General features: G+C 28.5%; 1 protein-coding gene across 1 annotated transcript; it reads right to left on the bottom strand.

Annotated features, from left to right (window-relative positions):
* Window positions 1-9,404: 9,404 nt before the first annotated feature.
* Window positions 9,405-10,760, bottom strand: LOC9322790 (probable purine permease 18). Its single transcript, XM_002886678.2, has one exon. The coding sequence runs from the start codon at window positions 10,682-10,684 to the stop codon at window positions 9,512-9,514; it is 1,173 nt and encodes a 390-aa protein (XP_002886724.2). The 5' UTR covers window positions 10,685-10,760; the 3' UTR covers window positions 9,405-9,511.
* Between the last annotated feature and the right edge of the window lie 2,117 nt (window positions 10,761-12,877).

The raw sequence follows: 12,877 nt of genomic DNA, 5'->3' as shown, positions 1-12,877 counted from the left end.
AATAAAATGGTTATATATTATATATAAAAATTTGGAAATTGTATCATTTTATAAGAGATTTATATTTTATAGTTTACAACTGTTAATAAGTAACAGTATACCACAAGATAATTTTTTTTTTAAAACAATTTTACTTTAATCAGAATCATTTGATATGTCTAATATTGGTGGTCTTAAGAGAGTAATAAAATGAAGATTTAGCCTGTATTGAATCAGCGGGTTCATGACGTTTTAAATTTTTTTGCTTCAAACTCGTCTCGTCATATAACCTCGTCGTGCCATATAACTTCGTCCTGCAATATAACCGTCCAATGTTCAAACTCGTCTCGTCATATAACCTCTTTATATATGTTCAAATGTTCTTAATATTATAAACTTTTTTATTGATTTTAAATATATAAATTATAATATTTAAAACTTCTTAAAAACTCGTCCCGTTATATAACCTTGTCTAGTAATATAACCCGCCTCGTGTTATTTTAACTCTTTATCTATGTTCAAATGTTCATAATATTATAACTTTTTATTGATTTTAAATATCAGAATTATATTATTTAAAACTTTTTAAAAATTTATAATTTAATACTTCCGAAATTAAGAAGTTAAACTAATTAAAACAGAATGAAACGGTATATAATTTTAAATTGGATGCTTATTAAGTTGAGTTTCTTGTTCATTAGGATTTGAATTCATTTTGATCTTATTTATAATATGATTATGAATCAATATCTAAACATTTTAGCCGATATGGTTGGTTAAACACACACATTTTTCATTAATAGGGTAATATATATCCGTTTTAAAAATTCAAATCCCAATATATGCAGAAAAGAAATTGAGATTTTTTTTTAACTTTATGTTTTATATGATGATTTAAAACAGTTAAAAATGGAAATAATTTGAATGGGTACCTTGCATATTAATAGAAATTTGAAAACTACACCGTAATTTTATAATATTTGAAACATACCTTATTTGATTCCTAAAATGATATTTTTTCCCTTAATTACTAACTAAAAATAAGAAAATAAAAATAAAATAAAGTGATTAATTAGTTATATAAACTATATTATTTTTATATTAAAATTAAACTTGTTCATATTTAGAAAAAAAATAGATACTCAAAATATTTTAGAGATAATTTGTTTACCACATTTTTCATTTTTTTTTGTTATAGATATTTTGTTTTTAATTATTTTAGATAATGATTAGTATTTTCTTAATTTGTTTTAAATAAAGAAGATAATTAATTTGAATGCCCTCATTCTCAGGAAGTATGGGAATTATCCACAATACCTACGGCCTCCAGTATATTTCCTCTAAGCTCGAAATTTTTAAATCTAGATTATCTTTATCGGAGGTTACCATCTACTCCAGATGGGGGAGAGATCACATACTGTTATGCTTAGATTTTGTTGTTCATATGGAAAGGTAGGAATAAAAAGGTTTTCAAGGGATTACAATTAGTACCCATAGATATTTTAAATCATGCATTGAGCGAAAAGATAATGTGGCAAGAAGCTCAGTTGGAACCGGTCGAAACTAGTTCTATCACAGAAACTTTGGAAAGCCCAGTTCAATCAATAAGATGTCTGATTGATGGCTCTTGGAAATATTCGGATCCAACTATGGGTATAGGATGGTGGTGTTTTCAAGGAATGGATCAGACGATACTGCTCGGTGCAAATTGTCTAAGGAGATGTCCCTCCCCCCTTCATTCAGAGGTGGAAGCTTTAATTTGGGCTATGAAGAATATCTTTTCAAGAAGGATCGATTGTCAGGTGTTTGAAACAGATTGTTCAGAACTAGTCTCGATGATACAGTCACCTGAGGAATGACCTGCTTTCTCAAATCAGCTGGATGAGTTTGGTTTACTCTGTGCCTTTTTTCCATTCTTTTCGCTTTCTCTCATTTCTCGTTTATGTAGTATTAAAGCGGACTGTTTAGCCCGTTTTTCTAGACTTTTATTTTCTGAAGTTACATTTGTAAACTCTTCTCCTCCTAATTGGGCAACCAATCAAGGAGTTTTTTCTTAATTAATGTGTGGTTGACAAAAAAAAAATTATATATTAAAGATATAGGTACGAAAAAACTAAATTGAAATAAATTTATAAATTTTAAATATATAATAAAATATTATCTATATTTATGGTTATTTAAATACAATATATTTCATTCATAGTAATTACAAATATAATTATATAACTTAAATTAAATTGTTTGAGTTATTAAATGAGAAATTATTATTTGAAAGTTATAGCCAAATAATAATTATCTAATTTTTTTTAGAAAAAAACTCAGTAGTTCAAAAATTCCACAATGTAAAATATCAATGAACCAAAATATAAATCAACTGTTTTAATATAAATCGATAGAAAAAAAAATTAATTCGACTAAAATAAAATATAAGTCGACGGTTCAAAAAGTCTATTTTATTAATAAATCAACGGAAAATATAATAAATCTTCTAAGAATAAATAAGTCAACAGAAAAATTAATAAAATCAACAATAATAATAAATAAGTCAACAGTTTAAAAAGTCGTCTATGTAAAAGAACCAATCAGCAAAAATATAAGTCGACTGTTTTAACAGAAATCGATAGAAAATAAATTTAGTCGACGAAAATGAAATATAAGTCGACCTTATTAATAAGTCAACGTAAACTAAAATAATTCTATCCTGAATAAGCAAGTCGACATAAAATAGTTATAAATCGACGAACAAAAATATTAAGTCAATATTTAAAAAAATCGACTATGTTATAAATCAACGAGCCAAAACATAAGTCGACTGTTTTAAAAAAAAATCGAAGATGCTAAAAATTAAGTCAACATAAGTAAAAAATAAGTCGTTAGTTAAAAAAGTCAATTTTATTAATAAATAAGCATAAAATGAAATAATTCTACAGAAAAATATGGAGTACAAAATATAAATTTTTCTTTTATTTATTATAAATTATATAATTTAAAATTACTTCTCTTTTAATAAATTATGAATATAAATAATATTATCAACAATAGTTTTTTTTTATTTTTATTTATTCAAAATTTTAGATTAAGATTAAAGTAACCATTGTAAATAATATTTTAAATATTTTTTCATAATTTTTTATTATTAAAAAAATTAATTCCTTTTTTTAATAAATTTTTTAACATATATCGTTAAAACTTAGTTTTATATTTAATTTTTATAAATTAAAATTAATATTTAAATAATACTTAAACTATTGTAAAGGGTAATATGGTCAAATTTTAACAAGAAAAGAGTAGTTTTCAAATTACTATAAAATTGGGTGTAATTTTAAAATTTCTTATTATATTTAGTATATTTATAAAAATCTCCCTAGAAAATGTTCAAACAATGATGATAGGAGAATTGTATTTCTAAATCTTAACCAAATCTTTCTAAATATCTATATTTTTAAATGTGGAATATCCGGTTCGTAATGTCGGATGTTTTTTTACCAGATACAAAAAAGATATGAAATATCCTGTAACACGGTCGGGGCGTTACATATAGGTGTAAGATTTATGAAGGAAATTTTCTTATCGGGTTGGGTATCAAATTTATCGGATAACAATATAACTCACCCGCTAACAAATGTACTTCAAAAATACTAGTATAGATTTGTTTAAATTAAAGTTGAGTTTATTAGTAATAGTGTTTATTTTACTATTTATGAAAAAGTGAGTGTTTAAAAACCCTCGAAGTAACCAATTTTTGCAAGAAAACCCTCCATCTCAAATAAATGCAAGTCAATACCACCATCTCAAAAGTCACCCGCAATATAGCACTCGCGTGTATCGATGACGTGGCAGCCGTTAACTCCGTTCCAAAACGGCACGACAAGTGAACTTTTGTGCAAAAAAACCTTCAAAGTAGCCAAATTTTGTGCAAAAAAAACCCTCAAAGTAGCCAAGGTTTGTTTTGAAAAAGCGACTGTTGGAGAATTCGATTGTACAGGGAAGCAAAGGAAACAATATGGTAATAATCGATTTTGATATCTTCTTAAATTTATGATCATTGGCATGATCAAAGTAAGACATGGTGGAGCCATTTATACGAGAAGGAAAAATCTAGGGTTTAACAGAAGAATTCTGTAAAACCCGAACCCGTACCCAAATTTTAAAATATCCGAAAGGTTTTTTTTTGCAAAAATTGGTTTAATGAAGGGTTTTTTTGCAATTTGGCTACTTCGAGGGTTTTTTTGCACAAACCCACTGACGGAGTTAACGGCTGCCACGTCATCGATACACGCGAAGGCTATATTGCGGGTGACTTTTGAGATGGCGGTATTGACTTGCATTTATTTGAGATGGAGGGTTTTCTTGCAAAAATTGGCTACTTCGAGGGTTTTTTTGCACAAAACCCTATTTTAAATTGTATTATGTTAAAAAGAGACAATCTTCGGGAAAATTTAACAAATAACTAAAATAGATAGTTATTTAGGAAAAAATAATAATGATATAGATAACAAAGTATATACATAAATGCTAAATAGCAAAAAATGTAACTTTCTATGAAAATATCAAACAAAAAGAAATAATAAATTTGCACCACTTAATTTTTTTTTTTTTTTTTAAAAGACATTGAAAGTTTAAATAGTAAAAATTGTTTGTAAAGAACACAATTATTGGAACCAAGTGTTTGTGATAAAAAACACAAATAAAACATGGTGACAAGATAATACTCTAAATGAACAGATATAACTTTAGTTTATGCTTTGTTAAAAAAAAAAATAGCTTTAGTTAATACTCTACAAAATGTACTACAAAAGACAATGTTGCAAGGGTTCATCAAATATACCTAAAGTTGTAATAATTCATCAAATAAACTAAAGTTGCAATGGTTCATCAAATATATCAAATATTATAACGGTTCATCAAATAAACCAAAAGTTACAACGGTTCATCAGATAAGTCAAAATGTTCATTGGTTCGTTAAATAAACCAAATGTTACTATGTTTTATTAAACGGTAGCAACATATTCATTTAAATAGTAATTAAAATTAAAAATTTGAACCGTAGATATCACATATAGTAAAAGTTGTAATCGTTTCTCAAATATAAAAAATATTGCAACGATTCGTCAAATAAACTAAAGATTACAACGGTTCATAAAACAAAACCAAAAGTTGCAATAATTTGTCAAATAAACCAAATATTGCAACGGTTCAATTAAACGGTTACAATTTTATTAAATACATTTGAGTAACTAAAATTGAAATAATAGTTTATAAATAGTTACACCGAAAGACGTGACTATATATAACTAAATATTACAACGGTTTATAAAATAAACCAAGATTTGCATTTGTTCGTGAAATAAACTAAATATTGCAATGGTTTAACTAAACGGTTGCAATCGTTTACGAAAAGTTACGATAAAAAAAACACAACTGTAGAAGACAACTTTCTAAAAAAAATCAACCGTAAAATATATATTTTTTTGTTTTAAAAAACTTAAAATGTTTTAACGATTTATAAAATGAATAAAAATTTACAATTGTTCGTTAAATAAAATAAATGTTGCAATAGTTCAACTAAACAATCGCAATTGTTTATGAGGTGTTACGATAAACAGATGCAACCGTAGAAAATATTTATTCAGATTGCAACTTTTTTTAAAAACAACCATAAAATATATATTTAGTTAAAAAAAACAAAATTTAAATCTATATAATATGAGACGTAACTTAAAATGAATAGATGCAATTATGAAGACACCGCCGTAAAGTGAAAAGATGCGACTGTAATTGAACAAATACAACTGTAAAATAAGGCATAAATATGTTAACGAAAATATACGATAAAAAGACATAACCGTAAAAAAATAACTGTAAATATTTCAACGAAAAGATGTGATGAAAAAAAAAACAAAAAAAAAATAACTATAAATATTTAAACGAAATGTTGCGATAAAAAGACTCAACCGTTCAGAGGTGCAAAAGACATTTATTGAGATTGTTACGGTTACAATTTTATTTAAATACATTTGAGTAACATAAATTGAAATAATACTTTATAAAACGTTACACCGAAAGACGTGACTGTAGATAATTAAATGTTACAATGGTTTATAAAATAAACCAAGAGTTGCATTTGTTGGTGAAATAAACTAAATGTTGCAATGGTTTAACTAACCGGTCGCAATCGTTTACGAAAAGTTACGGTAAAAATACGCAACTGTAGAAGACAACTTTATAATAAAAAATCAACTGTAAAATATATATTTTTAGCTTTAAAAAACTTAATTGTTTTAACGATTTATAAAATGAATTAAAAATTACAATTGAACAAAGTAAATGTTGCAATGGTTCAACTAAACAAACGCAATTGTTTATGAGGTGTTACGATAAAAAGATGCAACCGTAGAAAATATTTATTCAGATTGCAACTTTTTTTAAAAACAACCATAAAATATATATTTTAGTTAAAAAACCAAAATTTAAATCTATATAATATGAGACGTAACTTAAAATAAATAGATGCAACTATGAAGACACAACCGTAAAGTGAAAAGATGTGATTGTAATTGAACAAATATAACTGTAAAATAAACCGTAAATATGTTAATTAAGAGATGCGATAAAAATACATAACCGTAAAAAATAACCGTTAATATTTCAACGAAAAGATGCAATAAAAAGACAAAAAAATATATATATATAACTGTAAATATTTAAACGAAAGGTTGCGATAAAAATACATACCTTTCAAAGTTGCAAAAAACATTTATTGAGATTGCTATTATATATAGATTTGATTTGATTATAGAACATCGAACTTTAATATTATAAATAACTTTATTATCTCTCTTGATACATATCGTTAGAGAAAGTTATAAAATTGATATATTAAACACGGTATATGAGATAATAATTATCAAAGTAAAGAATTGTATATCGTTATATCGATCTACATGATATAGAAAAAAATTAACAAATCTTTTTCTTTGGATTTTAATTCTTGAAGCAAGTTTTAAAGATTTATGTTAAAGAGCCTAGAAAAATATTTTCGAAAACAAAAAAAAACAAACAAAAAAAGTTGGCTGTAAGTGACTGCTAAATAAAATTTCCGGACAATAAAGACTTTCAATCAAAGTTACCTTAAAGGAAAAAAGTTGTAGTGGAGAGACAACGGCCAAGTCTTGTGAAGTTCGCATTTTTCTATAGTCGGGAAAACACGTCGAACTCGCTTATAAAATACATGGAGAACCGTGCTTGCTCGGTAAAAAAATGGGGCAAAAGCCAAAGGCCACATCATATATAATAATTTTAAAGGCCTCATTTAACAATTTTTTTTTGTAATTCATTTGCTTAATTTGTATGTTTACTAGGTGAATACCATTATTTTTATATATTTAACTACTTTTTAAATATATTTATATATTTAACTACTTTTTAAAAGCTTTTATAACATTATTTTATAATAAGTATAACCAAAATCCAGTTACAATTTTGTTCAATTTGAAAAACCAAAGGATTTTTCAGTTAAGTATATTAGACAATATTTAAGTAAACCACCATTGTAGAAAAAGACATGCAATTGTAGTAATGAAACTTGTAGTGAAAGTATCATCTCAGAAACATAGTACGTAACAAGCATCTTTCCCCCACATCTGAACATATACACATAAAGCTAACAAATAGTTAAACACAGAAGGAACTAAACGAGTTCCAAAAATTGCTCTTCTTTTTTACTCATTTAGACTTAGTCAAAAATTATTAACTATTAGTAGGAATCTACAGACGGGAGTGAAATGCAAATTGATGGCGAGGGAACTTTTTAACATTTTCAAGTAAACAATGGATCGGAGTTTCAGTTTTGAGATCCGAAAGCCTAACAATGGTGTTTTTTGAACCACTTGCTAATTGCTTGTCCTCAGTAATAAATGAAACACAAAGAACAACTTCCTCATGTCCCACGATTTAACACACAAACCATGAAAACTGAAATAAGCAACTGACGCAAAACAATCTTGAAACTGTTAATGAGAAAAAGTCCCACATAGGAAGTTGGAGAAATTATCAAGTGATATATAAAGGGTTAGAGCCAATTCACTCATAGTCAATTGGTTTTGAGTTGGAAGCCCATGTTAAAGCCCAAATCTATCATGGTATCAGAGCCACCCGATCGTTGGGCCACCCTGTGGATGTTGTTCCCACATATGCCCACGCTTCAGATGTTCATGCCTAAGCGTGAGGAAGGGTGTTATTGAAATCTCATATCGGGCCACCCTGTGGATGTTGTTCCCACATATGCCCACGCTTCAGAGCCAACGATGTCTGAGCGTGAGGGGGGGGTGTTAATGAGAGAAAGTCCCACATCGGAAGTTGGAGAAATTATCAAGTGATATATAAAGGGTTAGAGCCAATCCACTCATTGCCAATTGGTTTTGAGTTGGAAGCCCATGTTAAAGCCCAAATCTATCAGAAACTGACAAGACAGAAAAAACCTTTAACATTAAACTCTTAGTTCACATGGTGCCAAAGATCGACCTCCCGGTTGATGGGATCGTCAGGGGCGGTCAATTATCTCTAGCAAAAAAAAAAAATTTATCTCTGGGAATCTTCGGGTTCTTTACTCATTCTCATCGAAATACCATCATCTTCACGGGAAGGGGTCAGCCAATTAGCTTCATGTATTGGTTTATTCCTTGTGTGCTCCAAGTACCTACTATACGACTCAAAATGGACCAAAACATGTAATGTTTGCTCTAGAACTCTAAATGCAAAACGGAACAAGAATACAGTGGAAAATGCAAAGAAAACTATGGACTTGTGTAAGCATATGTACACATCTCTGACTTGTTTTTTGCTTGTCTTCAACCAAAAAAAACAAAATAAATTTAAGGACTTGCTCTTGTAGTATAATCGATGTTATTGATTGAAACATGAGTCGTATAAATAAAGAAAAGAGAGAACAAACTAGAGGCCTTTGCCTGTAGTAGTTTCGGAAACGATGACAAATAAGCACAAAGAGACTAAAAACAAGAAGAAATCTGTTTTTTTTTTTCTTATTTCTTTATATGAAATGTTGAGATTGATATATTCATATCATTTTGAAGACAAGCTCAAGCTAATGGGGGTGGTATTCATTGGCACATAAGTAATATAAATAGAGGAAAGGAAGAACAAATTAGAAGTGTTTGACCACATAGTCTTTTAAGAGAGCCTTTTAGCTAGAGGGGACTTATGAGATCTCTAGAACCTCAAAGCTAGTTAGAGTTCTTGATTGTAATCCATTGTTGAAGAAAAGAAAGGCAATTTCATTGCTCTGTTCTTAGCATTATTTGAGGCACCCATTAATAACTGAAAAGTTTATTCTCTTAACTACGATCAACAATATCAATGTCTACTGGAATAATATGTAGTCACAAATATTCATTAACATAATATTGTAAAAAATAAATACAAAAATTCAAACTAAAACAATTAACAAATATGTAACATAGTTTTCAGAACAAGAACATATTTTAAAACACAAACATACATTTGTCATGAGATACTAAACTTCAATATTGTTCTCTGTTTGGTAAAGTTCCACCATCTTCTTTTTGTTTCTCTTATGCAGTGTATAGAAGTAAGATCCTAAAGCCAAAGGTGTTGCTATCAAAGTACCAATTCTAGGCCAACTAAACTCATCATCCATGAAATCAAATGCCAACACAACAAACAAAGCCACAAGTGGGGAAGTACACATATGAACCACATCGCCAAACACACCCGAAACATAAAGCACCAAACCTATCAGCCCGACCGCCCAAACCTGCCAGGACAATGCCAACCCGATCAAACTCATAACGTAATACATTTCTCCTTTCTTAAAGTTGTGGCTATCGCCTTGCAGTTCCTTATTCTCGCCACTCGCAAACATACCCACGAGACAAACAACCGTGGCGACAAAAGAGACACATATTTGCATCTCTAAGACCATTCTAAACACTTTTTTATTACCATATCTCTTTGTCTTCACCAACACTTTCTCGAAACCGAGTTGGACTAAACAGAGAGATAATGCGAAAGCAACTGAAGCAGCGAAAGTTAACCAAGCTTGGATGTTGTAGAATTCTTCGTTTTCATCAGGCTCTCCTCCAAATTCAGGACTACCAAAAACATAAATCAAAATGGTGAGGATTATCGATAAGATAATCCATCTGGTGAACTTGAAACGGTTAATGATGGCTGTGAAAATAGCGGTAAATGTCAACTGTGTCGCGGAAATGAGCGTGAAGACGCCATAGTTTGCATATAATTTCCCGAGTGCAAACAATTTGCTGTGAGCAGCAACAAGAACACCAAGAGAGATGTAAAGTAAGAGGAGACGAAAAGAGAGGAAACGAGTATTGTTGGTTTCTTGGTTTTGTTTTGGTGAAGGGAAAATGAAAAACAGAGGGATGAGGAGTGGAAACGCAGCGTTTTGGACCAGAGCTTGCAACCATGTTCCTTGGTATTGTAGATCTTGATCACTGTCTTCTCGATTGTTTTGATCATAGAAAAAGTTCAAGAGAAGCATGACGAGAGAATCTCCGAGCAAGACTAAGAAAATACATAAAGAAACAGAGATCCACCATTTTCTTTGATTTAGCTCCAATGATCTTCTTGGACTCAAGATTTGGTCTGGTTCTGGATTTGCTGATTCTTCTGTTGTTATCGGTTTGGAAGCTTCTGTCATCTCCATGAGTTCTCTTCTTCTGGTCTCAACTTTTGAAGATTTGAAAATATGTAAATTTCATTCTCTGTGGATTTTTTATATATAATGGTTTCTTATCTTGATAAATGGTTGAGAAGAAGTGCGCGTTAAACAAACAATGACTTGTTCCATCTTGGCGGCGATATAATTCTTTTTAATAATTAGAAAAAGATCACTAATACTTATACGTAATCATGTGATCCCTTTGACAGATCAGATTTGGTACATAAACACAGTTTCTACTTTCGACCACAGTATTACCGGAACGCAATTATCATCCTAGGTTAATTCAAACGCAATGTTCGGTTTGTTTAAAAACTTTTTAGTGTTGATTTGATTTGATTGTAGAACATCGAATTTTAATATTAAAGAAGATAAGATATACTATCTCTCTTGTTGCTAATGAAATAATTATCAAAGAAAAAAAAAATGGTGTACGAAATAATAATTATCAAAGTAAAGAATTGTATACCGTTTTGTCGATCTAATGAATTAGAAAAATATAACAAATGTTTTTGCTTTGGAGTTTATTTTTTTAGAGCCAGTTTTGAAAGTTTAATTTAAAGAAAGTTAAATTTACCCAGTTTGACTCAAAACTTAGCTAAAATAACTAGAATGACTCTCAATCCAAATGGATAACTAGACTAACCCAAATTTTATGTAAAAAGACTATTTAACTTTTCATTATGCCATTTCCTTTAAAAATAAAAACTAAATTCGTTTTTTTAATTAAAAATCAAATATGGCAGTTAATTTTAACAAGTCTGTTACATTAAACTAAAGTCTACCGTATCCTAGTTTTGCAGATTTTTTTTAAAAATTGCCAAACATAACCTTGTAGTGATAAAATCTGACAAATCTGTCATGATAAAATAAAAATCTGTCATAACATGAAAAAATCTGTTATCACTAAATAGGTCATTCCAATAATCTCTATACTACTAGGATATGACCCGCGGTACACCGCGGGTTAATTATTTGATTTTTTTTATTTTTATAAATTGATGAATTTATTGTGTATAATATTTTTTGTTGTATACCACGGGTCACATGCGTTGTATCTAAAATAAAAAATTTTAAGTTGTATTTGTTTTGTTTAGTGTTTAAGATTGTATAATTGTATTTTGATTTGTTATTTATAGGATTTCACCTGTGGTATATTGTCTCGTATTAATATTGACCCAAACCCGTCCAACCATATAATCTAAAATTAAATTAAACATCATTTTGTTATTTTTTTAATAACACTTTTATTCAAATGTCATATAATTCGAGTTAATTTGAAAGTTGCTTTCAAATAGTTTCCATGTATATTTTTAAATTAGTGTGTGTTTTTGGACCAACCCGTAAAAACAATTTATAATTGTATCTTAAAATACTAATTAGGATTTCACCCGTGATATACTGTCCCATTTTAGATAATTGTAAAAATTAAAGAAAGATCCGAATGACTCAATTTCGGGTCTGAATAAAATAACGACATGATTAAATGCTCAATTTGTTCTTAAAAATGTTAATATAGATTACACACATATTTTTATTCATCGATTGAGTAATATATGTCCGTTTTAAAAAATTTGAATTGTAACATATGCAGAAAAAAAAAAAACTAAAATTTACTAACTATTTATATATTTTATAATAATTTAAAATAATATAAATATAAGATCAAATAAAAGTGAAATAAGAATCATATATTTATGTTTAAATTAGATAGAGAGGTTTTAGGAAATTAGTGCAAATTTGTTATATTAGCATTAAATCATCATATTTGATTTCTTTATCTATAAAAATCGTGGAGAATATACCATAAATAAAGCGTTTAAATATAGTAATTAGTTGAGAAAGTATATATATTTTAGATTTTATTAATTATTTTCGTTTTTTAATTTTGCCAAAATTTAAGGAAAGATCCGATTGAAGATTTCCGGGTCAAAATTAAACAAATTTGACCCGATTTGGGTACCCCAAAAACTGTTGCAAAAATGTATAGTAGATTAAAAGAGAAGTACAAATGAAAATGGGTCGGGTTAAAATCAGAAAATTGACCCAATTTCTGAAATCGGATCTTTGAAATTTTTTTGGAATATAAATTCGAATTAAGGGGGTGTTATTGGTTTGTGATTTAAATAGAGTTTTAATGACTTTAATTGTTGTGTAGAATCTGTTGTTATTCAATCA

The sequence above is a fragment of the Arabidopsis lyrata genome, assembly GCF_000004255.2.
Source record: "Arabidopsis lyrata subsp. lyrata unplaced genomic scaffold ARALYscaffold_2, whole genome shotgun sequence".
NCBI classification, from domain to species: Eukaryota; Viridiplantae; Streptophyta; class Magnoliopsida; order Brassicales; family Brassicaceae; genus Arabidopsis; species Arabidopsis lyrata.
Note: the sequence above shows the minus strand (reverse complement) of the source record. Positions and strands in the feature narration are given on the sequence as shown.